Here is a 27,199-nt window from a genome sequence, read left to right on the forward strand (position 1 = left end):
GCAAGAGGGGCTTCATTGGCCTTCCCAGGAGGGCCTCCAGCTAAAGCAGATGCTGAGGATATAGACGCTGCAGGCTCTGCTGTGGAAGGAGGCACCCTGGGCCCTGTGGCCGAGGGAGATTTGTTGCCTTGCTTGTGGTTCCCTGGCTCGTGGCTACAGCATGGTGTAGGACTGCAGAGACGATGATCTGGGCTGTCATAAAGGTCTTCGTCACAGGCACTGCAAGCATGTTGGTCGCTTCCCTGGGTCTCAGCCATTGCCGTAGTGCTGTGCTCGCTGGGGAGGGGACAGGCTGATGGCTTTGAGTCCTGAGACACTGGTGTGGGGGGAGGCGCTCTGTAGCCCTCACCTTCTCAAGCAGGGGCTAACGGAGGACCTGCTGGCCTGCTCTCTGCCAGTTTTATTCCCGTGAGAGGCGTGCCGTACCTCTCTTCCCCTGGACATTCAGCCACGGAAGCAGCTGACGGTGCAGTGTCCATGGGCTCCAGTGAGCCAAGAGAGGCGCTTGTCGGGTGTTCTGCTTCTTCTGCTGCAGCCTTGCAGTCTACGCTGCTGGGTGAACTGCCCTATGTGTGGGGAAAGGCCTGTGGGTCCTGGAAGAGGCTGGGGAGCCTGGGGTTGATCCAGGAGGTGAAGATGACCATTTCTTCCTCTTCATCCGAACCCACAGGACCACTTTCCTTCCTGCCCCAGCCCTGGCTTGTCGCCTTGTCGCCACTCCCCTGCCTGGGTTTGACATGTTGCTCTCTCTGTTGCCCTTGCTTCTCACCCCTGTCTGGGCTAGCTGGTGCCGGGTCTCTGCTTGCAGCCATTCTTCCTGCACATAGCCGGGGATCAGGCCCTGGCAGAGCAGTGGTCCACCTGCTCTCCGCGTCTGTCTGGACCCCGGCTGATCTTGTTGCTGTCACTGTGCACCCCGTGTGTGCCAGGTCCCCCAGTGCTCCAGCCAAGGCAGATGCTGAGGATGCAGAGTCTGCAGGCTCTGCAGTGGGAGGAGGCACCCTGGGTCCTGTGGCCAAGGGAGCAGTTGGTGCCTTGCTCGTGGCTCCCCGGCTCATGGCTACAGCTTGTCTTAGGACTGCGGAAACCAGGGTCCGGGCTGTTTCATGCAGATCTTCATCACAGGCACTGGAGGCATGTTGGGCACGTCCCTGGCTCTCAACCATCACTGCAGTGCTGTGCTCGATGGGAGTGGGGCAGGCTGATGGCTTTGACTCTTGAGCCCCACGTGTCTGGGGAGGCGCTCTGTAGCCCTCGTCTTCGAAAGCAGGGGCTGATGGAGGACTTGCCGGCCTGCTCTCTGACGGTTGTGTTGCGGTGGGAGGCGTGCCGTGCCTCTCTTCCCCTGGACCTTCTGCCAGGCAAGCATCTGATGGTTCAGTCTCTGTGGACTCCAATGAGCCAAGAGAGGCGTTTTTGGGGGGTTCTGCTTCTTGTGCTGCAGACTTCCGGTCTGTGCTGCTGGATGAGCTGTACACTTTCTGGGGACAGGCCTGTGGGTCCTGGAAGAGGCTGGGGAGCCTGGGGTTGAACCAGGAGGTGAAGATGACCATTTCTTCCTCCTCATCCCATCCCCCGTGACCCTTTGGTTTCCTGCCCAGGCCCTGGCTTGTCCCCTCGTTGCCGCTCCCCTACCTGGGTTTGAAGTTTTGCTCTCTCTGCTGCTCTTGCTTCTCCCCCCTTGCCTGGGCTTGCTGGCACAGGGGCTCTGGCTGGCAGCCGTGGTTTGTTTACCTTCCAGGTGATCGCGCCTGGCAGAGCAGTCGTCACCTTCTGTCCGTGTCTGTCTGGACCTTGACTGCTCTTGTTGGTGTCACTTTGCACCCTGTGTGTGCCAGATCCCCCGGTTCTGCAGGTCTTTGGCCGTATTACCAGCTTCCAGCCATCGTCTCTGCCAGGACTTCAGACACAAGGGACTGTGCTGTGTCCCACAGTGCCATGAAAGTGTCTGTGGGGCTGTGTGGGGCAGGGTGCTCACTCTTCTCAAATTCTGGGGCACTGCTGTGGGAAGAGGTGGTGTTCTGTGGCCTTTGATCCTGGGACGTCTGTCCAAGGGAGAAAGCATTGCCTCCCTCATGGCTCCCTCGTTGCAGGCAATGGCATTGCTAATGACACTGAGGACGAAGATGTTTACTTGGTCTTCCATTTCTTTGGCAGGGGCTGCAGGGCTGTTTTTGGCAGGGTGCTGACTCTTCTTCAAATTTTGGGGCACTGCTGTGACGAGAGGTGGTGTCCTGTGGCCTCTGCTTATAAGTCCTCTGGCCAGGGCAAAATCCTTGCCTCCCTCATAGCTCCCTCATTGCAGGCTACGGCAATGCTAATGCCCCTGGAGACGAAGGCCTTTACTTGGCCTTCCATGTCCTTGGCAGGGGATGCAGGGCTGTTTTTGGCACGGTGCTGACTCTTCTTCAAATTTTGGGGCACTGCTTTGAGGAGAGGTGGTCTTGTGTAGCCTTTGCTCCTTGGACCTCTGCCCAGGGCAAAAAGCCTTGCCTCCCTCCTAGATTCCTCGTTGCAGGCTATGGCACTGCTAATGACCCTGGAGATGAAGGCCTTTACTGGGTCTTCTATGTCCTTGGCAGGGGCTGCAGGGCTTTTTTTTGGACGAGTGCTGACTCTTCTTCAAATTTTCGGGCACTGCTGTGAGGAGAGGTGATGTTTTGCAGCCTTTGCTCCTGGGGCCTCTGTCCAAGGGAGAAAGCGTTGCCTCCCTTATAGGTCTCTCGTTGCGGGCTATTGCATTGCTAATGACACGGGAGACTAAGGCTTTTACCTGGTCTTCCATTTCTCTGGCACGTTCTGCAGGGCTGTTTTTGGCAGGGTGATGACTCTTCTTCAAATTTTGGGGCACTGTTGTTAGGAGAGGTGGTGTTGTGTGGCCTTTGCTCCTGGGACCTCTGCACAAAGCAGAAAGCTTTGGCTGCCTCGTGGCTCCCTCGTTGCAGGCTATGGCATTGCTAATGCCCCTGGAGACGGAGGCCTTTACTTGGCCTTCCATGTCCTCGGCAGGAGCTGCAGGGCTGCGTGGGGCAGGGTGCTAACTCTTCTTCCAATTTTGGGACATTGCTGTGCTGAGAGGTGGTGAGCGGTGGCTTTTGGCCCCGGGTTGCTCAGCTCACTGGTGGCCCTACAAGAGAGATGCTGCCTTAGTGAACAGAGATCGGAACGCCTCTCCCTGACTGGGCAGCTCCCGAAACATCCTCTGACAGCCCTGGCTGCCAGTTTGCAGTTCTGGTTTCCCGCTGTGCCACAAGCTGGCTGAGGCCTTGGGCTGTCCCCAGCCTGGCCGTCAGTGATGGCGGGCGACCTAGACCCAAGAGACCTTTCCTTTCCTTCGTACTGAAGGAAACCTTGCAGCGAGAGTGGCTTCGTGGCTTCCCACACAGGGCCTCCAGCCCAGGGAGAAGCCACTTCTTCTTCCTCTGGTGCTGCTGCTTGAGCAAGAGGGGCTTCATTGGCCTTCCCAGGAGGGCCTCCAGCTAAAGCAGATGCTGAGGATATAGACGCTGCAGGCTCTGCTGTGGAAGGAGGCACCCTGGGCCCTGTGGCCGAGGGAGATTTGTTGCCTTGCTTGTGGTTCCCTGGCTCGTGGCTACAGCATGGTGTAGGACTGCAGAGACGATGATCTGGGCTGTCATAAAGGTCTTCGTCACAGGCACTGCAGGCATGTTGGTCGCTTCCCTGGGTCTCAGCCATTGCCGTAGTGCTGTGCTCGCTGGGGAGGGGACAGGCTGATGGCTTTGAGTCCTGAGACACTGGTGTGGGGGGAGGCGCTCTGTAGCCCTCACCTTCTCAAGCAGGGGCTAACGGAGGACCTGCTGGCCTGCTCTCTGCCAGTTTTATTCCCGTGAGAGGCGTGCCGTACCTCTCTTCCCCTGGACATTCAGCCACGGAAGCAGCTGACGGTGCAGTGTCCATGGGCTCCAGTGAGCCAAGAGAGGCGCTTGTCGGGTGTTCTGCTTCTTCTGCTGCAGCCTTGCAGTCTACGCTGCTGGGTGAACTGCCCTATGTGTGGGGAAAGGCCTGTGGGTCCTGGAAGAGGCTGGGGAGCCTGGGGTTGATCCAGGAGGTGAAGATGACCATTTCTTCCTCTTCATCCGAACCCACAGGACCACTTTCCTTCCTGCCCCAGCCCTGGCTTGTCGCCTTGTCGCCACTCCCCTGCCTGGGTTTGACATGTTGCTCTCTCTGTTGCCCTTGCTTCTCACCCCTGTCTGGGCTAGCTGGTGCCAGGTCTCTGCTTGCAGCCATTCTTCCTGCACATAGCCGGGGATCAGGCCCTGGCAGAGCAGTGGTCCACCTGCTCTCCGCGTCTGTCTGGACCCCGGCTGATCTTGTTGCTGTCACTGTGCACCCCGTGTGTGCCAGGTCCCCCAGTGCTCCAGCCAAGGCAGATGCTGAGGATGCAGAGTCTGCAGGCTCTGCAGTGGGAGGAGGCACCCTGGGTCCTGTGGCCAAGGGAGCAGTTGGTGCCTTGCTCGTGGCTCCCCGGCTCATGGCTACAGCTTGTCTTAGGACTGCGGAAACCAGGGTCCGGGCTGTTTCATGCAGATCTTCATCACAGGCACTGGAGGCATGTTGGGCACGTCCCTGGCTCTCAACCATCACTGCAGTGCTGTGCTCGATGGGAGTGGGGCAGGCTGATGGCTTTGACTCTTGAGCCCCACGTGTCTGGGGAGGCTCTGGGGAGGCGCTCTGTAGCCCTCGTCTTCGAAAGCAGGGGCTGATGGAGGACTTGCTGGCCTGCTCTCTGACGGTTGTGTTGCGGTGAGAGGCGTGCCGTTCCTCTCTTCCAGGCAAGCAGGCGATGTTTCCGTGTCCAATGAGCCAAGAGAGACACTTGTTGAGGGTTCTGCTTCTTGTGCTGCAGCCTCCCTGTCCGCGCTCCTGGCTGAGCTGCCCTCTTCCTGGGGAAAATGTCTGTGGGTCCTCAAAGAGGCTGGGGAACCTGGGGTTGATCCAGGACTTGAAGATGACAATCTCTTCCTCTTCATCCGAACCCACAGGACCACTTTCCTTCCTGCCCTGGCCCTGGCTTGTCTCATCCTTGCCACTCCCCTGTCACTCATTGTGCAACTAGAAAATAACATTCTGCATGCAGTGCAGGCACTACAAGAGGAGGTAACAAACTTGCCAAAAATAGTACTCCAGAACCAAATGGTATTTGATTTATTTTTAGCCTCACAGGAGAGCGTGTATTGTAATTAATGCTAGTTGTTGTATGTCTGTAGATCAAAAGGGGCGAATTTGACTGATCTCAAAAATATTTGGGAAAGAAACAAATCCTACACAGAGCGGCTCAAGATGACACTTCCTGGGGATTTAGAAACATTTGGGAGGAAGTGACTTTTGCGGTTACCTGTATGGAATTGGCTCAAACAGCTATTTGTTGGAATTATAAAGATAATGGCACTGCGAATGTCATCCCCCGTGACATTGGGCCGTAATGTTGGAAAAAGAGAAGAGTGGGGGATGTGAAGAAGTGCAGAAACAGCAAGAGGAGTAAGAAAAGAAGAGGGGGGCATTGTGAGAAACAAAGTTGTGTTTTTGCAGCGGCAGGTGTTTTTGCAGTGGAAAATTCCACTAACCTTGCATATTCCAAAGAGATTGTGCAGGCATGGCAGTAGCAAAGCAGTGGGAAGTACATTAGGCAGATAAAGGGAAGGTCCCGCTGTCCCAAAATAAGGAGGATAGCTAAGACAAACAGGATGAGCTGCGCAAAATTAGTAGAAAAAAAATAAATCACGGGCCCTCTAGTCACGAGAGATGAAGGAAAGGAAAAGGAGAAATGAAAGGCTGGTCAAATAAAATTGTACATATATGGTATAGAAAGGCGTAAGTAGTTGTAAACCCGTAGTACTCAGCCCATGAGGAAACAGGGGAGAAGTCAGGTGTCGTGTAATAGGGAATATAAGGTTATGGTATACTTTCAGTGCGCGTTCCTGCTCGCAGGAGGCCCGCCATTGCAATCGTGAATAAAATAGCTTTACAGAAGACCCTGACTAAAAAAATATTGAGATTTTTCTCACACTGGGACGCTGTCCTGTGCCTCCCTGTGATGCTTCTGTGGGTGCTGCAAAGCTCCCTGAGGGCCTCGTGCCCACCACGCACGCTGTGCTTACCTGGCGCCCAGGAACCAAGGGAGAAGCCACTGCTCCTGTTTCCTCAGCTGCTGCGGGGCTGAGAAGATCGGCGCTGTCCTCCCTGAGAGGCTCTGCACTCAAAGGAGAAGCCACTTCTTCTTCGTCTGGTGCTGCTGCTGGACCAAGAGGGGCTTCACTGGCTTCCTCCACAGGTTGTCCAGCCCAGGGAGAAGCCGCTTCTCCTTCTTGTGCCGTTGCTCCTGGAGCGAGAGGGTCTTTGCTGACTTCGCACGCAGGGCCTCCAGCCAAAGGAGAAGCCACTTCTTTTCGTTCTTCCTTTGGTGCTGCTGCTGCAGTGAGAGGGGCTTTGCTGGCCTCCCCCACAGGGCGGTATTGTTGGTATTAAAATGATAAAGGCATTGCATATCTGTCATCCCCCTGACTTGGGAAGAAAAATATTGTGCCCTAATGTTGGAAAAACTCAAGGATGGAGGATGTGTAGAAGTGCAGAAACAACAATAGGAGTGAGAAAAGAAGAGGGGGGAATTGTGAGAACCAAAGTTGTGTTTTTGCAGTGGCAGGTGTTTTTGCAGTGGAAATTTCACAGAATCACAGAATTGTTGGGGTTGGGAGGGACCTCGAGAGATCATCGCGTCCAACCGCCCTGCCAAAGCAGGTTCCTTAGAGCAGGCTGCCCAGGTAGGTGTCCAGACGGGCCTTGAATATCTCCAGAGAAGGACACTCCACAACCTCCCTGGGCAGCCTGTTTCAGTGCTCCGTCACCCTCACCGTGAAGAAGTCCTTTAGCATGTTGGTGCGGAACTTCCTGGGCTCCATCTTGTGGCCATTACGCCTTGTCCTGTCCCCACAAACCACTGAAAAGAGGTTGGCCAAATGCCTCTGTCTGCCACGCTTCAGGTATTTATAAACATTGATAAGATCCCAACTAATTCCACTAACCTTGGGCAGCTCCCGACCGGCAGCTCTGACAGCCCTGGCGGCCATTTTGCACTTCTGGTTTCCCCTGTGCCACAAGCTGGCTGAGGCCTTGGGCTGTCCCCAGCCTGGCCGTCAGTGATGGCGGGCAGCATCTAGACCCAAGAGGCCTTTCTTTTTCTTTGTGCTGAAGGAAACCTGCTGTCTGGAGAGACAGTGCCTCTTTTCTCCAAGTACTGCAGGGTTCCATTGTAAGTGACATGGCCTCTCACTTTGTGGGCCCCGTTTTTCGCATCATTTGTGAGGGGCTTCTGCATCCCCCCAGATCACTGGCTGTGGCCAGGGCTTCCCCCCAGGATGTCTGGGCAGGCCCATGCCAGTGGGCAGGCTCTGGGTGGGCCTTGTCCCCTGCAGGGGCAGGCGTCTGCCCCTGAGCCCACATCCCACGAGCAGCTCCTGCACTCGTGGCTGCCCCTGCCCGGGGCGCTGCCGCTGCTTCTGGAACCTTCCTGCAGCCTCTGGCAGCTGGCGCCTGCTTGGCGGCCGCACGTTGGGCTTGGCAGCCTGGGATGTGCGGGCCGTGCCAGCCTGCAGCACGGCATTGGCAGCCTTGTTGCCCCACAGGGCCTCCAGCCCAGGGAGAAGCGAATTCTTCTTCGTCTGGTGCTGCTGCTTGAGCAAGAGCGGCTTCACTGGCTTCTCCCACAGGGTCAGCAGCCCAGAGAGAATCCACTTCTCCTTCTCCTGGTGCTGCTTCTGCTGTGAGAGGGCCTTTGTTGGTCTCCCCCACAGGACCTCCAGCTAAAGCAGATGCTGAAGATTCACATTATACAGGCTCTGCTGTTAGAGGAATCACCCTGTGCCCTGTGGCCGAGGGAGCAGTTTGTGCTTTGCTCTTGGCTCCCAGGCTTATGGCTACAGCACGGCGTAGCAGTGGGTTGTACGTTAAGCAGATAAGGGGAGGGTCCCGCTGTCCCAAAATAAGGATAACTAAGATAAACAAGACAAGCAGTTGAAAATGAGTAAAAACAAAAATCACAGGCCCTCTAGTCATGAGAGATGAAGAAAAAAAAAAAAGGAACAGGAGAAATTAAAGGTTGGTCAGATAAAATTGTACATATATGGTATAGTAGTAAGCATCGCGTAGTTTGTGAAGCTGTAGTGCTCAGTCAATGAGGAAACAGGGGAGGAATCAAGCATCAGGTACTAGGGAATATAAGGTTATGATATACTTTTGCTGGGCGCTCCTGCTCACCATAGTCCTGCTGTTGCAATTGTGTATTGTATAGCTTCACAGAAGACTCTGTCTGAAAAAAATATTAAGATTTTTCTCACAGGGCACAACAAGCCCATGCAGCGCCACAGGCTGAGGGAAGAGTGGCTGCAAAGCTGCCTGTCGGAAGGGACTGTGGGGGTACTGGTCGATAGCCAGATGAGTATGAGGCAGCGGTGTGCTGAGGTGGCAAAGAAGGCCGTACCAGGATCTGGTACATCCTGTCGTGTACCAGAAATAGTGTGGCCAGGGAGGCCACAGTAGGACAAGGGAAGTGATCCTCCCCCTGTACTCAGCTCTGGTGAGGCCGCACCATGAATACCGTGTTCAGTTTTGGGCCCCTAGCTGCAAGAAGGACGGGGAGGTGCTGGAGAGTGTCCAAACAAGGGCAAGGAAGCCGGTGAAGGGTTTAGGGAGCAAGTCGTGTGAGGAGTGTTGAGGGAGCTGGGGTTACGTAGCCTAGAGAAAAGGAGGCTCGGGGGGGACCTTATCGCTCTGTACAAGGACCTCAGAGAAGGTTGTAGTGCCGTGCGGGTCAGTCTCTTCTCCCAAGCAACAGGCGATAGGAGAAGAGGAAAAAGTGGCACAGGGGGAGGTTTAGGTGGGTACTAGGCAAAATGTCTTGAATTGAAGGGTTGTGAAGAATTGGAACAGGCTGCCCAGGGAAGTAGTTGAGTCACTATCCCCGGAGGTATTCGAAAGCCGTCTAAATCTGGTGCCTAGGGACATGGTTCAGTGGTAGACTCGGCGGTGCTAGGATAACGGTTGGAGGTGATGATCTCTGAGGTGTTTTCCAACCTAAGCGATTCCATGATCCTGTAATTCCATGACTGTGACAGGCCCAGGGTGCCAGGTTGGCATGGCCTGCACCACTCTTTCTCCTGAGATCAACGACACAGAGAGGAGCATTGGGGGCAAAAGTCTGCCTGAGCTTTTATTCACAGCAGAAAGCAGCCGCAGCTGAGCTGAGGCTGGGGGCAGGATGTGGTGGGGCATCTGAATTCCTGGGGCGCTGTCCTGTGCCTCCCAGTGATGCTTCTGTGGGCACTGCAAAGCTTCCTGAGGGCCAGCTGCCACCTCCGAGCGCCGTCCTGGTGCTGGCAGCCGGGCGCCGCTACTCTCGCTGTCCTGCGATGCAGCTGCAGCAGAAAGCCCTGCGCAGAGCCCGAAGTGCCCTCCTGAGGCGGGAGGGCCGTGGCTGGCGCGCTGGGGCTTGTGCGAGGTCAAGGATGCCTGTGGGGGACAGAGAGGTGTAGGTTAGGGCCTGAGCGGGGGCTGGGCAAGCCTTTCCCCCCCTTCAAGGCCTTTCCCCGGGAGGGGTGGCCCAGGACCAGCCAGCCCCCCGGCGCGTGGTGCTGCCAACCTACCTAGTCCTTGGTGCTGCTCGCTGCGCTGAACAGGCCCGGCCAACAGACCCTGGGACAGTGCTTGTGCCTGGGACGTTGCTGGCTCATCCGCTGGCATGTCTTTGGTGCAGGAGGAGGACTGCGCTTGGCCTCCCTGCTCGGCGGCAACCTGCATGGGGAGAGCAAGAGCACAAGCAGGTGATGAGAGGGATGTCAGCCCTTGTGCCTGGGGCGTCTGGAAATGGAGAGCAGCAGACAGCTCCCCAGCACGCACGCCCCACGTGCTACTTCTGCCTCTGGCTGCCCTCGGTGCCCGGTGCCCACCACTCGTGCTGTGCTTACCTGGTGCCCCGGAACCATAGCCAAGGGAGTAGCTGCTGCTCCTGCTTCATCAGCTGCTGCTGGACTGAGATCTGTGATGTCCTCCCTGAGAAGATCTGCAGTCACAGGAGAAGCCACTTCTTCTTGTGGCGCCGCTGCTGCAGTGAGAGGGGCTTCCGTGGCTTCCCCTACAGCACCTCCAGCCAAGGCAGAGGCCGAGGATGTACAGTCTACAGGCTCTGCTGTGGGAGGAGGCACGCTGGGTCCTGTGGCCGAGGGAGCAGTTGGTGCCTTGCTCGTGGCTCCCTGGCTCATGGCTACAGCATGGCGTAGGACTGCAGACACGATGATCCGGGCTGTTTCATGCAGATCTTCATCACAGGCACTGGAGGCGTGTTGGGCACGTCCCTGGCTCTCAACCATCACTGCAGTGCTGTGCTCGATGGGAGTGGGACAGGCTGATGGCTTTGACTCTGGAACCCGGCATGTCAGGGGAGGCGCTCTGTTCCCCTCGTCTTCCAAAGCAGGGGCTGATGGAGGACTTGCCGGCCTGCTCTCCGCCGGTAATGTTTCAGTGAGAGGCGTGCTGTGCCTCTCTTCCCCTGGACCTTCTGCCAGGCGAGCAGCTGATGGCGCAGTGTCCGTGGGTTCCAGTGAGCCAAGAGAGGCGCTTGTTGGGGGTTCTGCTGCTTCTGCTGCAGCCTCCCTGTCCACGCTGCTAGCTGAGCTGCCCTCTTCCTGGGGAAAGGCCTGTGGGTCCTGGAAGAGGCTGGGGAACCTGGGGTTGATCCAGGAGTTGAAGATGACAATCTCTTCCCCACGTGTCTGGGGAGGCGCTCTGTAGCCCTTGTCTTCAAAAGCAGGGGCTGATGGACAACTTGCTGGCCTGCTCTCTGACGGTTGTGTTGCGGTGAGAGGCGTGCCGTGCCTCTCTGCCAGGCAAGCAGGCGATGTTTCAGTGTCCAATGAGCCAAGTGAGGCACTTGTTGGGGGTTCTGCTTCTTGTGCTGCAGCCTCCCTGTCCGCGCTCCTGGCTGAGCTGCCCTCTTCCTGGGGAAAGGCCTGTGGGTCCTGGAAGAGGCTGGGGAACCTGGGGTTGATCCAGGAGTTGAAGATGACAATCTCTTCCTCTTCATCCGAACCCACAGGACCACTTTCCTTCCTGCCCCGGCCCTGGCTTTTCTCATCCTTGCCGCTCCCCTGCCTGGGTTTGATGTGTATCTGTCTCTGCTGCCCTTGCTTCTCAGCCCCGTCTGGGCTTGCTGGTGCAGGGGCTCTGCCAGCAGCCGCTTTTCCTGAACGTGCCTGGTGATGGCGCCCTGGCAGAGCAGTGGTCCACCTGCTGTCCATGTCTGTCTGGACCTGGACTGCTCTTGTTGATGTCGCTGTGCACCCCGTGTGTGCCAGGTCCTCCAGTTCTGCAGGCCGTTGGCCGTGTTCCCAGCTTTCAGCCATTGTCTTTGCCAGGACTTCAGACACAAGGGACTGTGCTGTGTCCCGCAGTGCCGTGAAAGAGTCTGTGGGGCAGTGTGGGGCAGCCTGCCGACTCTCCTTCAAATCCTGGGGCGCTGCTGTTAGGAGAGGTGGTGTTCTGTGGCCTTTGCTCCTGGGACCTCTGCACAAGGGAGGAAGCTCTGCCTCCCTCATGGCTCCCTCGTTGCAGGCTATAGCCTTGCTAATGACACTGGAGACGAAGGCCTTTACTGGGTGTTCCATGTCCTCGGCAGAGGCTGCAGGGCTGTTTTTGGCACGGTGCTGACTCTTCTTCCAATTCTGCGGCACTGCTGTGAGGAGTGGTGGTGTTATGCGGCCTTCGCTCCTGGGACGTCTGTCCAAAGGAGAAAGCCTTGCCTCGCTCATGGCTCCCTGGTTCCGGGCTACGGCGTTGCTAATGGCAGTGGAGACAAAGACCTTTACTGGGTCTTCCATTTCTTCGGCAGGGGCTGCAGGGCTGCTTTTGGGCGAGTGCTGACTCTTCTTCTTCCCATTTTGGGGCACTGCTGTGGTGAGAGATGGTGTTCTGTAGCCTTTGGTCCCGGGACGTCTGCCTGAGGGAGAAAGCCTTGCTTTGCTGTTGGCTCCCTCGTTGCAGGCTAGAGCGTTTCTTATGACTGTGGAGACGAAGGACCGTACTGTGTACTCCATGTCCTCGTCAGGGGCCACAGGGCTGTGTGGGCCACGTTCCCGGCTCTCTGCCCTCACTGCCTTGTCCCTGTCACCAGAGATGCACGGAAGAGGTGGCAGAAGCTCTTGGTGGCTGTAGGCCTCTGTGCCCAACGCCTTTGCCCTTCCTCCAACTGAAGATGAAGAGGCTGTTGCTTGTAGAGGGGGCAGCTTGCAAGTGACCCTTTCAGATGACGATGTCTGTGCTGCAGGCACTTGCTTGGCTGCTGCTGCCTGAGTCGCTGCCTGCCTTGGGAAAGGCGGCACGGCTGGCAGACGGATTCTCTCTTCCTGCCGCACCCCACTGTGTGGCAGTGTCTTCGTGACTTGCAGCTTCTCCATCTGCAAGAGAAACTGAGGAGAAAGGCCGGGTTACTTTGGTCATTTCTGCCATTCCCCTCCATGGCCCCCTAATGGTGCTCCTGTGAGCTGCCCTGCAGTGGCCCCATTCATGCCCTGGCAGGGGACCACGCACAGCGGGGCTCGGCTTGCCAGGGTAATGCCCTGCCTGTCTCCGCCTGAATTGCTGCCTGCTCGTCGGAGGCTGCCAGGGCTGCCAAAGATGTTCTTCCGAACCCTCCTGGGGCTCCCGACTCCGTGTGGCAGCTGCCAGTGTGACGCACGCTCTCTGGGCACGACCGCACTGGCAGCCTGTCCGCATGGAGGGACGATGGAGGCAGCTCCTGGTTGCGGACAGCCAGGTTGAATTAGGCCACGCTGCTCTTTGTGCCTCTGGGCACAGAAATGCCAGGGCCACATGGGCTTTGGCTGTCCTGGGGGTCGGCTCTTCATGGAGAAACCCCAGGTTTGGGAATAACTGTGTCCGGGCTGGAGGTGTTCAGGGCCAGCTGGCCAGCTTGCTCCAGCACCGTTCCCATCCTGGTGCTCTCCGTGCCGTCCCGTCACGCTGCTGTCCCTGTCTTGGTCCCTGAGCCTCACCTGGCGCTGCTCCTGTACGCTCTGCTGCCCTTCAGCGGGCTGGGAGTGATCCTTATTCTGCTGCTCCATGGTACGCTCCAGGTCCTCTGACCGAGAACTCCAACGGGCACCCAGGGGAGCTGCTGCCTCCTGGCAGAGCTGCTCTCCTGAGAGTGAGTGGGCAGCCCGGGGCTCGGGCCTTATAAGGGACACCGTTGCCATGGGTACCCCTCCGTGTCACAATGGCCTTTGGGTACGCCACCGCCCACGCATCACAAAGCCCCGGTGGTCGGCGGACACCCCAGGGACACCGTCTCACACGGCCCCAGCAAGGTCTGGATTGGCAGGCACCTCAGGCTCCTTCCAGCCAGTGCCCCCGGCTCAGCCCCAGGTCAGGATTTCTCAGGGGAGTCAGCTTAGCTCCCTAACTGCTCCCATCAGCTGCGCGTTACCTGCTCTGCCGGGAGATGCTCTGCTCGGTCATCTGGGTAAGCTTCCTGGCTCTTTGCCTGACTCCCCACACATCAGCAGAGACCGCGCTCGAGCTTGGACACCCATCAGGCAGCCCTGGCAGTGCAGTTTGAGCAGGAGCATTAGCAGGGAATCCTCCCGTGTCCGGGCAGCCAGAGCCCTGTGGCTCTAGGCACTGTGAAGGACTCCCAGAGAAGGCGGGCACCAGGTAGCGGAGCCGGTGGAGCTGGCGGAGAGGTTGCTTGAGGCGGGCTCTGGCGGGGCTGCGAGAGGAAAGCCCTGGGCAGCCGCGGGAAGATTCCCTGCTCGTTGCTTTCAGAACAAGCCGTGGAGAAGCTTTCAGCGGCAGAGCCACAGCTGTGCCATGCTGGTGTTTAGCCCGCAGCTTCTCTGGCTGCTGAAGCAGGTCCTATGCTTCAGAGTTGTGGCTGAAACAGTGTTGGTAACACAACGGTGTCTTTGCTGGAACAGGTTGCCCAGAGAGGGGTTGTGGAGTCTCCATCCTTGGAGATCTTCAGAAGCAGAATCCTCGGAATTGTGCGTAAAGGCAGTCCTTTGGGGAGAAAGAAAAGGAATTGGAAAAACAACCCAAAAACTAGCGGAAAAAAAAAAAAAAAACAGCAATGGTTAGGTATTGTCCAATTGTCTGGCCTGAAAAGCCATTAAAAGGAACTTCACTATTTTGGCCGCAATACAGGTCTGATGAAAATTCCGGCTTTAAGTTTATATGTAAACAATAAGACTCCTTTTTCGGAGGAGGAATCAAGTTATGCTCCCTCTAATCCTAATATTGCACCGGAGGCAGCAGTAGCTGCACCAGCAAAGAAGTATATGTGTATGTGTTTGAGCCAAAGTATTGTTGTGAAGTGAGTGACTCCTCGAGCAACTCGGCCAGAGACAAAACAAAATAGTCTGGTTATTGTTCTAAGTGATATATCCTTGTAGCATGAATGAGAAGTTTAAGGGGCCTCTCTGCGTGATTGCGTGATTGTGCTGTGGGAGTGAGACGCAGCATCGCTGCGAAGCGAGCGCGGAGTTCCGATCCGTGGTTCGTTATTCTCCGTGAGGGGAACGGCCGGAGATGAACGAAGCGCATGACAGATCGAAAAGGAAGTGCTGTTTTATCCAAGTGTCGATTGGTGGTGGCCACTACGTGGGCCCGGTGGCGTATCTTGTAATCCTATTTTGTTCTTAACCATTTTGAGTGTGACAAAGAGGAAGGCAGGAGCGTTATCTAAGTAACAGTTTAGAAGTTTTTGTACAGCAGATACAACATGAGAATCCTGTAACCGGATGGCCTGTCCCGAATGGCAAGGGGTGGTACTGGCTATGCGGCAATACATCCAGGAAGGTGTTGCCCCTTGGCTGGAAGGAAGCTTGCAGCCTGGGGGCAATAATTCCAAATGTTCCTATTATTGAAGACCCACAATGCCAAAGCCCCCTTGAGACCGCACGCAGAATTAAGAGGACTCCAGATAATCCTCTAGTAAACGGAAACAGGGAATTTCACTCATTGTGCAACTAGAAAATAACACTCTGCATGCAGTGCAGGCACTACAAGAGGAGGTAACAAGCTTGCCAAAAATAGTACTCCAGAACCAAATGGTATTTGATTTATTTTTAGCCTCACAGGAGAGCGTGTATTGTAATTAATGCTAGTTGTTGTATGTCTGTAGATCAAAAGGGGCGAATTTGACTGATCTCAAAAATATTTGGGAAGGAAACAAATCCTACACAGAGCGGCTCAAGATGACACTTCCTGGGGATTTAGAAACATTTGGGAGGAAGTGACTTTTGCGGTTACCTGAATGGAATTGGCTCAAACAGCTATTTGTTGGAATTCTAAAGATAATGGCACTGCGAATCTGTCATCCCCCGTGACATCGGAAGAAAAATATTGGGCCGTAATGTTGGAAAAAGAGAAGAGTGGGGGATGTGAAGAAGTGCAGAAACAGCAAGAGGAGTAAGAAAAGAAGAGGGGGGCATTGTGAGAAACAAAGTTGTGTTTTTGCAGCGGCAGGTGTTTTTGCATGGGAAAATTCCACTAACCTTGCATATTCACAAGAGATTGTGCAGGCATGGCAGTAGCAAAGCAGTGGGAAGTACATTAGGCAGATAAAGGGAAGGTCCCGCTGTCCCAAAATAAGGAGGGTAGCTAAGACAAACAGGATGAGCTGCACAAAATTAGTAGAAAAAAAAATAAATCACGGGCCCTCTAGTCACGAGAGATGAAGGAAAGGAAAAGGAGAAATGAAAGGCTGGTCAAATAAAATTGTACATATATGGTATAGAAAGGCGTAAGTAGTTGTAAACCCGTAGTACTCAGCCCATGAGGAAACAGGGGAGAAGTCAGGTGTCGGGTAATAGGGAATATAAGGTTATGGTATACTTTCAGTGCGCGTTCCTGCTCGCAGGAGGCCCGCCATTGCAATCGTGAATAAAATAGCTTTACAGAAGACCCTGACTAAAAAAATATTGAGATTTTTCTCCCACTGGGACGCTGTCCTGTGCCTCCCTGTGATGCTTCTGTGGGTGCTGCAAAGCTCCCTGAGGGCCTCGTGCCCACCACGCACGCTGTGCTTACCTGGCGCCCAGGAACCAAGGGAGAAGCCACTGCTCCTGTTTCCTCAGCTGCTGCGGGGCTGAGAAGATCGGTGCTGTCCTCCCTGAGAGGCTCTGCACTCAAAGGAGAAGCCACTTCTTCTTCGTCTGGTGCTGCTGCTGGACCAAGAGGGGCTTCACTGGCTTCCTCCACAGGTTGTCCAGCCCAGGGAGAAGCCGCTTCTCCTTCTTGTGCCGTTGCTCCTGGAGTGAGAGGGTCTTTGCTGACTTCGCACGCAGGGCCTCCAGCCAAAGGAGAAGCCACTTCTTTTCGTTCTTCCTTTGGTGCTGCTGCTGCAGTGAGAGGGGCTTTGCTGGCCTCCCCCACAGGGCGGTATTGTTGGTATTACAATGATAAAGGCATTGCATATCTGTCATCCCCCTGACTTGGGAAGAAAAATATTGTGCCCTAATGTTGGAAAAACTCAAGGATGGAGGATGTGTAGAAGTGCAGAAACAACAACAGGAGTGAGAAAAGAAGAGGGGGGAATTGTGAGAACCAAAGTTGTGTTTTTGCAGTGGCAGGTGTTTTTGCAGTGGAAATTTCACAGAATCACAGAATTGTTGGGGTTGGGAGGGACCTCGAGAGATCATCGCGTCCAACCGCCCTGCCAAAGCAGGTTCCTTAGAGCAGGCTGCCCAGGTAGGTGTCCAGACGGGCCTTGAATATCTCCAGAGAAGGACACTCCACAACCTCCCTGGGCAGCCTGTTTCAGTGCTCCGTCACCCTCACCGTGAAGAAGTCCTTTTGCATGTTGATGCGGAACTTCCTGGGCTCCATCTTGTGGCCGTTACCCCTTGTCCTGTCCCCACAAACCACTGAAAAGAGGTTGGCCAAATGCCTCTGTCTGCCATGCTTCAGGTATTTATAAACATTGATAAGATCCCAACTAATTCCACTAACCTTGGGCAGCTCCCGACCCATCCTCTGACAGCCCTGGCGGCCATTTTGCACTTCTGGTTTCCCCCTGTGCCACAAGCTGGCTGAGGCCTTGGGCTGTCCCCAGCCTGGCTGTCAGTGATGGCGGGCGGCATCTAGACCCAAGAGGCCTTTCTTTTTCTTTGTGCTGAAGGAAACCTGCTGTCTGGAGAGACAGTGCCTCTTTTCTCCAAGTACTGCAGGGTTCCATTGTAAGTGACATGGCCTCTCACTTGTGGGCCCCGTTTTTCGCATCATTTGTGAGGGGCTTCTGCATCCCCCCGGATCACTGGCTGTGGCCAGGGCTTCCCCCCAGGATGTCTGGGCAGGCCCATGCCGGTGGGCAGGCTCTGGGTGGGCCTTGTCCCCTGCAGGGGCAGGCGTCTGCCCCTGAGCCCACATCCCACGAGCAGCTCCTGCACTCGTGGCTGCCCCTGCCCGGGGCGCTGCCGCTGCTTCTGGAACCTTCCTGCAGCCTCTGGCAGCTGGCGCCTGCTTGGCGGCTGCACGTTGGGCTTGGCAGCCTGGGATCTGCGGGCCGTGCCAGCCTGCAGCACGGCATTGGCGGCCTTGTTGCCGACCCCAGGGCACAGCTGAAGGGGGATTTGGGGGATTTGCTTTCCAGGCACTGGGACAGTTGGGGATGCAATATCCCACCACATGCACAGGCAGTTCGCACTGAACAAGATGGGCTTTGCAGCCTCGTCCTTCCCTCATACCCTGCTCCTTCCAGGAGCTGCCACCCCACAGAACGCCTCCTCAAGCAGAAGTAACACCCCAGCGGTAGCCTGCAAACTGCAGATGTGCCAGGGGCCTGTTGCTGCTCTGGCATTATGCACAAAAAAGCCCAGCTCCAGCAGAAGGACGGGATCCGTACCTCCTGGCGCTTGTGCGTTGCCTATGGCCTGATTGGGCAGGCCAGCATGTAGTTGGAGCCGGTTCTCAAGGCTTTCCCTATTAGTTGGGAACCCCGTGGAGGGATTTTCCTGGGCTGAGGGTGTTGGCTCTGCTCTTACTAGCCCAGATCTTCTTTAGATGGCAACAAGAAGGGAGCTGGGAAACTCCCAGACATTGAGGCCATCTCCAGGGCTCTCCAGAGTGACGCCACCTGGCACCTTCCCATGAGCAGTGGCCAAAGCACAAGGGCCCATCTTCTTTATTGGAGAAGTCCCACACGGGATTTCCAGTCCCAGAAATGCTTAAATACTGTTCCTCCTTTCTTGCTTTTCAGCGTGTCTTAGTACCTGGGCTGGGTGCCTCCTTCCTTATTAAACTGGGGCTGCCCATGGGGGGCTTTGAGCTCCTCCATGGAAAGAAGCCCACCTTTCAGCTCTCGGAGAACTTTGCCTGTCTTCACGGAGTCCCACATAAGAAAGAAACTTTTCCTGATTCTTTCTTATGTGAATTTGGCCACATCGGCAGGAAAAGTGTCCTGACACATGTCCTACTGACTGCCTTTTCCTTGCCGGGCAGCTGGTTGGTGAGCAACAGCTGTTGCAGCACTTCCTCCTCTTGTGTGCTTGCAGGCTGCTGACAGCACGTCAGGAGAGCTTACAGGCTGCTGACAGCACGTCAGGTTTTTGCATTGGAAAATTCCACTAACCTTGCATTTTCAAAAGTGATTGTGCAGGCATGGCAGTAGCATAGCAGGTGAAGTACGTTAAACAGATAAGGGGAACGTCCCACAGTCACAAAATGAGGAGGATAGCTAAGAAAAACAGGACAAGCAGTGCAAAATCAGTAAAAACAAAAATCACAGGCCCTCCATTCATGAGAGATGAAAAAAAAAAGAAAAGGGATCAGGAGAAATTAAAGGTTGGTCAAATAAAATTGTACATACATGGTATAGTAGTAAGCATCACGTAGTTTGTGAACCTAATTCTCCCCCTGTACTCAGCTCTGGTGAGGCCGCACTGTGAATACCCTGCTCAGCTTTGGGGCCGTCACTCCAAGAAGGACGGGGAGGTCCTGGGGCCTGTCCAAAGAAGGGCAAAGAAGCAGCTGAAGGGCCTAGGGAGCAAGTCGTGTGAGGAGTGTTGAGGGAGCTGGGGTTATGTAGCCTAGAGGAAAGGAGGCTGGGGGGAGACCTTATCGCTCTGTACAAGGACCTCAGAGAAGGTTGTAGTGCGACGGGGGTCAGTCCCTTCTCCCAGGCAGCAGGCGATAGGAGAAGAGGAAAAAGTGGCGCCGGGGGAGGTTTAGGTGGATACTAGGCAAAATTTCTTCAATGACAGGGTTGTGAAGCATTTGAACAGGCTGCCCAGGCAAGTAGTTGAGTCACTATCCCTGGAGGTATTCGAAAGCCATGTGAATCTGGTGCCTAGGGACATGGTTCAGTGGTAGACTCGGCGGTGCTAGGATAACGGTTGGAGGTGATGATCTCTGAGGTGTTTTCCAACCTAAGCGATTCCATGATCCTGTAATTCCATGACTGTGACAGGCCCAGGGTGCCAGGTTGGCATGGCCTGCATCACTCTTTCTCCTGAGATCAACGGCACAGAGAGGAGCATTGGAGGCAAAAGTCTGCCTGAGCTTTTATTCACAGCAGAAAGCAGCCGCAGCTGAGCTGAGGCTGGGGGCAGGATGTGGTGGGGCATCTGAATTCCTGGGGCGCTGTCCTGTGCCTCCCAGTGATGCTTCTGTGGGCACTGCAAAGCTTCCTGAGGGCCAGCTGCCACCTCCGAGCGCCGTCCTGGTGCTGGCAGCCGGGCGCCGCTACTCTCGCTGTCCTGCGATGCAGCTGCAGCAGAAAGCCCTGCGCAGAGCCCGAAGTGCCCTCCTGAGGCGGGAGGGCCGTGGCTGGCGCGCTGGGGCTTGTGCGAGGTCAAGGATGCCTGTGGGGGACAGAGAGGTGTAGGTTAGGGCCTGAGCGGGGACTGGGCAAGCCTTTCCCCCCCTTCAAGGCCTTTCCCCGGGAGGGGTGGCCCAGGACCAGCCAGCCCCCCGGCGCGTGGTGCTGCCAACCTACCTAGTCCTTGGTGCTGCTCGCTGCGCTGAACAGGCCCGGCCAACAGACCCTGGGACAGTGCTTGTGCCTGGGACGTTGCTGGCTCATCCGCTGGCATGTCTTTGGTGCAGGAGGAGGACTGCGCTTGGCCTCCCTGCTCGGCGGCAACCTGCATGGGGAGAGCAAGAGCACAAGCAGGTGATGAGAGGGATGTCAGCCCTTGTGCCTGGGGCGTCTGGAAATGGAGAGCAGCAGACAGCTCCCCAGCACGCACGCCCCACGTGCTACTTCTGCCTCTGGCTGCCCTCGGTGCCCGGTGCCCACCACTCGTGCTGTGCTTACCTGGTGCCCCGGAACCATAGCCAAGGGAGTAGCTGCTGCTCCTGCTTCATCAGCTGCTGCTGGACTGAGATCTGTGATGTCCTCCCTGAGAAGATCTGCAGTCACAGGAGAAGCCACTTCTTCTTGTGGCGCCGCTGCTGCAGTGAGAGGGGCTTCCGTGGCTTCCCCTACAGCACCTCCAGCCAAGGCAGAGGCCGAGGATGTACAGTCTACAGGCTCTGCTGTGGGAGGAGGCACGCTGGGTCCTGTGGCCGAGGGAGCAGTTGGTGCCTTGCTCGTGGCTCCCTGGCTCATGGCTACAGCATGGCGTAGGACTGCAGACACGATGATCCGGGCTGTTTCATGCAGATCTTCATCACAGGCACTGGAGGCGTGTTGGGCACGTCCCTGGCTCTCAACCATCACTGCAGTGCTGTGCTCGATGGGAGTGGGACAGGCTGATGGCTTTGACTCTGGAACCCGGCATGTCAGGGGAGGCGCTCTGTTCCCCTCGTCTTCCAAAGCAGGGGCTGATGGAGGACTTGCCGGCCTGCTCTCCGCCGGTACTGTTTCAGTGAGAGGCGTGCTGTGCCTCTCTTCCCCTGGACCTTCTGCCAGGGGAGCAGCTGATGGCGCAGTGTCCGTGGGTTCCAGTGAGCCAAGAGAGGCGCTTGTTGGGGGTTCTGCTGCTTCTGCTGCAGCCTCCCTGTCCACGCTGCTGGCTGAGCTGCCCTCTTCCTGGGGAAAGGCCTGTGGGTCCTGGAAGAGGCTGGGGAACCTGGGGTTGATCCAGAAGTTGAGGATGATGATCTCTTCATCTTCATACCATCTCACAGGATTCCTTTCTTTCCTGCCCCAGCTTTGGCTTGTCCCATCCTTTCCCGTCCCCTGCCTGGGTTTGATGTTTAGCTGTCTCTTTTGCCCTTGCTTCCCAACCCTGTCTTGGCTAGCCGGGACAGGGGCTCTGCCGGCAGCCGTTGTTCCTGTGTCATTCCTTGGGATCAGGCCCTGGCAAAGCAGCGGTCCACCTGCTGTCCATGACTGTCTGGACCTCGACTGCTCTTGTTGGTGTCACTGTGCACCCGGTGTGTGCCAGGTCCCCCAGGGCTGCCGTTATTGGCCGTCTTGCCAGCTTTCACCATCGTCCTCGCCAGGACTTTAGACACGAGGGACTATGCTGTGTCCCGACCCATCCTCTGACAGCCCTGGCGGCCATTTTGCACTTCTGGTTTCCCCCTGTGCCACAAGCTGGCTGAGGCCTTGGGCTGTCCCCAGCCTGGCTGTCAGTGATGGCGGGCGGCATCTAGACCCAAGAGGCCTTTCTTTTTCTTTGTGCTGAAGGAAACCTGCTGTCTGGAGAGACAGTGCCTCTTTTCTCCAAGTACTGCAGGGTTCCATTGTAAGTGACATGGCCTCTCACTTTGTGGGCCCTGTTTTTCATCATCATTTGTGAGGGGCTTCTGCATCCCCCCAGATCACTGGCTGTGGCCAGGGCTTCCCCCCAGGATGTCTGGGCAGGCCCATGCCGGTGGGCAGGCTCTGGGTGGGCCTTGTCCCCTGCAGGGGCAGGCGTCTGCCCCTGAGCCCACATCCCACGAGCAGCTCCTGCACTCGTGGCTGCCCCTGCCCGGGGCGCTGCCGCTGCTTCTGGAACCTTCCTGCAGCCTCTGGCAGCTGGCGCCTGCTTGGCGGCTGCACGTTGGGCTTGGCAGCCTGGGATCGGTGGGCCGTGCCAGCCCGTGGAAATCAAAATTGTTAAAAAGGAAATCAGATTTGTTAAACAGGACCTAGCCCTTGTGAACCCATGTTGGCTGGGACAAATGACCGCATTGTCCCCCAGGTGCGCTTCAATAACCTCAAGGATAATCTTCTCCGTAATTTTACCAGGCACTCACGTGAGACTGACAGGCCTGTAATTACCAGAGTCTTCTTTCTTGCCCTTCTTGAAAATTGGTGCAACATTTGCCAGCTTCCAGTCTACTGGGACCTCTCCAGATTCCCAAGACCATTGAAAAATAATTGAGAGAGGTCCCACGATGATGTCAGCCAGCTCTCTAAGCACTCTGGGATGAATCCCATCCAGACACATGGACTTGTATGGATCCAAATTTTTTAATTTTAAAATTTTAAATTGGGGCTTGGCATTTATTTTCCAAATCAAATTTCCAAGAGGCATCAGCAGAAAAAGAAACAGCTCAGGCTTTGTGACAGCATAGCCGTGTTTTTTATTATATCCAGCAATACAAGAAAATAGAAATAGGAGATGTTTGGAACAGGAAGATCAAAACACTGTCAATACTCACATAGCACAAGCAGAAATGAGGCAACACTGTAGATGGCTAGAGAACTCTTAAAGACCAAACTCCTCCAACAGCTCTACTAGCAAAGATGAAGCCTTTAAGACAAAAAAAAATAAATACAAGGAAGACTTTTTTTTTGGTATTTTTCCTTTTTATATCCACAATGTAACACCTTCTTCTATAGCATAATCCCTTCCATTGCCCTTGAAGACCAAGGTTTGTTTCCTCAGGAAGGCTGAAGTAACCAGTCATAGGAGCCAGCAAAGTCCTGTAACCAGATGCAAGTGTCAGTAGGAGTCCATGGTTCTAACCAGACTTGAAAAGAATAGCAACTTGGCTAAGGTAGAAGTAGACGAAGTGCTTGGTATCATGAGTCACAGAGCTGACACAGTTTCTTCCTGTAATGCAGTATTGGGTGGGATTGTATTTCTTGTCAAATTCCTTCCTGATGTGCACAGCAATGTCCTTCTTGATATGCTTCTCCAAGGCCTGAGTGGCACAATCCACAGCATCTTGCTGCACCTCTTCTGACATGTCCGCATTCTTGATGAGTACTTTTCAGACACTCATGGTTGCCTCAGGGGCTTCGCTCGCGCCGCCACCGCTCCAGTTTAGGGGTATTTGCTTTCCAGGGACTGGAAAGTTGGGGATGCAGTATCTCTGGGTTTGGTTTTGGGCTCTGGGTTTGCCTTGTCCCCTGCAGGGGCAGGCGTCTGCCCCTGAGCCCACATCCCTCACTGCCCTCACTGCCTTGTCCCTGTCACCAGAGATGCACGGAAGAGGTGGCAGAAGCTCTTGGTGGCTGTGGGCCTCTGTGCCCAACGCCTTTGCCCTTCCTGCAGCTGAAGATGAAGAGGCTGTTGCTTGTAGAGGGGGCAGCTTGCAAGTGACCCTTTCAGATGACGACGTCTGTGCTGCAGGCACTTGCTTGGCTGCTGCTGCCTGAGTCGCTGCCTGCCTTGGGAAAGGCGGCATGGCTGGCAGATGGATTATCTCCTCCTGCCGCACACCACTGTGTGGCAGTGTCTTCGTGACTCGCAGCTTCTCCATCTGCAAGAGAATCGAGGGGAAAGGCCAAGTTACTTTGGTCATTTCTGCCATTCCTCTCCACGTCCCTGTAGAAGTGCTTTTGTGAGCTGCCCTGCAGTGGCCCCATTCATGCCCTGGCAGCTGACCACGCACAGCGGGGCTCGGCTTGCCAGGGTAATGCCCTTCCTGTCTCCTCCTGCAAGTGCTGCCTGCTCGTCGGAGGCTGCCAGGGCTGCCAAAGATGTTCTTCCGAACCTTCCTGGGGCTCCCGACTCCGTGTGGCAGCTGCCAGTGTGACACACGCTCTCTGGGCACGACCGCACTGGCAGCCTGTCCGCATGGAGGGATGATGGAGGCAGCTCCTGGTTGCGGACAGCCAGGTTGAATTAGGCCACGCTGCTCTTTGTGCCTCTGGGCACAGAAATGCCAGGGCCCTGTGGGCTTTGGCTGTCCTGGGGGTCGGCTCTTCATGGAGAAACCCCAGGTTTGGGAATAACTGCGTCCAGGCCGGAGGTGCTCAGGGCCAGCTGGCCGGCTTGCTCCAGAACCGTTCTCCTCATCCTGGTGCTCTCCATGCCGTCCCGTCACGCTGCTGTCCCTGTCTCGGTCCCTGAGCCTCACCTGGCGCTGCTCCTGTACGCTCTGCTGCTGGAACAGGTTGTATTTGCTGGAACTGGTTGCCCAGAGGGGTTGTGGAGTCTCCATCCTTGGAGATCTTCAGAAGCAGAATCCTCGGAATTGTGCGTAAAGGCAGTCCTTTGGGGAGAAAGAAAAGGAATTGGAAAAACAACCCAAAAACTAGCGGAAAAAAAAAAAAAAACCAGCAATGGTTAGGTATTGTCCAATTGTCTGGCCTGAAAAGCCATTAAAAGGAACTTCACTATTTTGGCCACAATGCGGGTCTGATGGAAATTCCGGCTTTAAGTTTATATGTAAACAATAAGACTCCTTTTTCGGAGGAGGAATCAAGTTATGCTCCCTCTAATCCTAATATTGCACCGGAGGCAGCAGTAGCTGCACCAGCAAGGAAGTATATGTGTATGTGTTTGAGCCAAAGTATTGTTGTGAAGTGAGTGACTCCTCGAGCAACTCGGCCAGAGACGATACAAAATAGTCTGGTTATTTTTCTAAGTGATATATCCTTGTAGCATGAATGAGAAGTTTAAGGGGCCTCTCTGCGTGATCGCGTGATTGTGCTGTGGGAGTGAGAGGCAGCATCGCTGCGAAGCGAGCGCGGAGTTCCTATCCGTGGTTCTGTATTCTCCGTGAGGGGAACGGCCGGAGATGAACGAAGCGCATGACAGATCGAAAAGGAAGTGCTATTTTATCCAAGTGTCGATTGGTGGTGCCCACTACATGGGCCCGGTGGCGTATCTTGTAATCCTATTTTGTTCTTAACCATTTTGAGTGTGACAAAGAGGAAGGCAGGAGCGTTATCTAAGTAACAGTTTAGAAGTTTTTGTACAGCAGATACAACATGAGAATCCTGTAACCGGATGGCCTGTCCCGAATGGCAAGGGGTGGTACTGGCTATGCGGCAATACATCCAGGAAGGTGTTGCCCCTTGGCTGGAAGGGAGCTTGCAGCCTGGGGGCAATAATTCCAAATGTTCCTATTATTGAAGACCCACAATGCCAAAGCCCCCTTGAGACCGCACGCAGAATTAAGAGGACTCCAGATAATCCTCTAGTAAACGGAAACAGGGAATTTCACTCATTGTGCAACTAGAAAATAACACTCTGCATGCAGTGCAGGCACTACAAGAGGAGGTAACAAGCTTGCCAAAAATAGTACTCCAGAACTAAATGGTATTTAATGGTGCTGCTGCTGGACCAAGAGGGGCTTCACTGGCTTCCTCCACAGGTTGTCCAGCCCAGGGAGAAGCCGCTTCTCCTTCTCGTGGTGCTGCTTCTGCACTGAGAGGGGCTTCATTGGTCTCCCCCACAGGGCCTGCAGCCAAGGCAGAGGCTGACGGTGTACAGTCTACAGGCTCTGCTGTAGACAGTACATTGCTTCTTTCTTCTTTCACCTGCTCACTGGTGGCCCTACAAGAGAGATGCTGCCTCAGTGAACAGAGAGAGAAATGCCTCTTCCTGACAGGGCGGCTCCCGATACATTCCCTGTCAGCACTGGCGGCCATTTTGAAGTTCTGTTTTCCCCCCGAGCCACAAGGTGGCTGAGGCCTTGGGCTGTCCCCAGCCTGGCTGTCAGTGATGGCGGGCGGCTTCTAGACCCAAGTGGCCTTTCTTTTACTTCGTACTGAAGGAAACCTTGCAGCGAGAGTGGCTTCGCTGGCTTCCCAAACAGGGCCTCCAGCCCAGGGAGAAGCCACTTCTTCTTCCTCTGGTGCTGCTGCTTGAGCAAGAGCGGCTTCACTGGCTTCTCCCACAGGGTCAGCAGCTCAGGGAGAATCCACGTCTCCTTCTCCTGGTGCTGCTTCTGCTGTGAGAGGGCCTTTGTTGGTCTCCCCCACAGGACCTCCAGCTAAAGCAGATGCTGAAGATTCACATTATACAGGCTCTGCTGTTAGAGGAATCACCCTGTGCCCTGTGGCCGAGGGAGCAGTTTGTGCTTTGCTCTTGGCTCCCAGGCTTATGGCTACAGCACGGCGTAGCAGTGGGTTGTACGTTAAGCAGATAAGGGGAGGGTCCCGCTGTCCCAAAATAAGGATAACTAAGATAAACAAGACAAGCAGTTGAAAATGAGTAAAAACAAAAATCACAGGCCCTCTAGTCATGAGAGATGAAGAAAAAAAAAAGGAACAGGAGAAATTAAAGGTTGGTCAGATAAAATTGTACATATATGGTATAGTAGTAAGCATCGCGTAGTTTGTGAAGCTGTAGTGCTCAGTCAATGAGGAAACAGGGGAGGAATCAAGCATCAGGTACTAGGGAATATAAGGTTATGATATACTTTTGCTGGGCGCTCCTGCTCACCATAGTCCTGCTGTTGCAATTGTGCATTGTATAGCTTCACAGAAGACTCTGTCTGAAAAAAATATTAAGATTTTTTCCCCCAGGGCACAACAAGCCCATGCAGTGCCACAGGCTGAGGGAAGAGTGGCTGCAAAGCTGCCTGTCGGAAAGGACTGTGGGGGTACTGGTCGATAGCCAGATGAGTATGAGGCAGCGGTGTGCTGAGGTGGCAAAGAAGGCCGTACCAGGATGTGGTACGTCCTGGCTTGTACCAGAAATAGTGTGGCCAGGGAGGCCACAGTAGGACAAGGGAAGTGATTCTCCCCCTGTACTCAGCTCTGGTGAGGCCGCACCATGAATACCATGTTCAGTTTTGGGCCCCTAGCTGCAAGAAGGACGGGGAGGTGCTGGAGAGTGTCCAAACAAGGGCAAGGAAGCCGGTGAAGGGTCCAGGGAGCAAGTCGTGTGAGGAGTGTTGAGGGAGCTGGGGTTACGTAGCCTAGAGAAGAGGAGGCTCGGGGGGGACCTTATCGCTCTGTACAAGGACCTCAGAGAAGGTTGTAGTGCCATGTGGGTCAGTCTCTTCTCCCAAGCAACAGGCAATAGGAGAAGAGGAAAAAGTGGCACCGGGGGAGGTTTAGGTGGATACTAGGAAA

General features: G+C 55.2%; 1 protein-coding gene, 1 long non-coding RNA gene and 1 pseudogene across 2 annotated transcripts; all 3 read right to left on the bottom strand.

Moving 5' to 3' along the window:
* Positions 1-8,944: 8,944 nt before the first annotated feature.
* Positions 8,945-17,788, bottom strand: LOC136789629 (microtubule-associated protein futsch-like). Its single transcript, XM_066989932.1, has 5 exons — positions 16,096-17,788; positions 13,062-14,064; positions 9,981-12,476; positions 9,660-9,807; positions 8,945-9,525 (listed from the first exon to the last, which is right to left on the bottom strand). The coding sequence occupies exons 2-5, from the start codon at positions 13,260-13,262 to the stop codon at positions 9,407-9,409; spliced, it is 2,964 nt and encodes a 987-aa protein (XP_066846033.1). The 5' UTR covers positions 13,263-14,064; positions 16,096-17,788; the 3' UTR covers positions 8,945-9,406.
* A 1,979-nt stretch (positions 17,789-19,767) lies between these two features.
* On the bottom strand, positions 19,768-20,704 carry LOC136789634 (uncharacterized). Its single transcript, XR_010828444.1, has 3 exons — positions 20,321-20,704; positions 20,000-20,147; positions 19,768-19,865 (listed from the first exon to the last, which is right to left on the bottom strand). It is a non-coding gene; the product is annotated as an uncharacterized lncRNA (long non-coding RNA).
* Positions 20,705-20,856: 152 nt separating this feature from the next.
* Positions 20,857-23,169, bottom strand: LOC136789632 (dynein light chain 1, cytoplasmic-like; annotated as a pseudogene).
* Positions 23,170-27,199: the final 4,030 nt, after the last annotated feature.

This window comes from Anser cygnoides, chromosome 1 (genome assembly GCF_040182565.1).
Source record: "Anser cygnoides isolate HZ-2024a breed goose chromosome 1, Taihu_goose_T2T_genome, whole genome shotgun sequence".
NCBI lineage: Eukaryota > Metazoa > Chordata > Aves > Anseriformes > Anatidae > Anser > Anser cygnoides.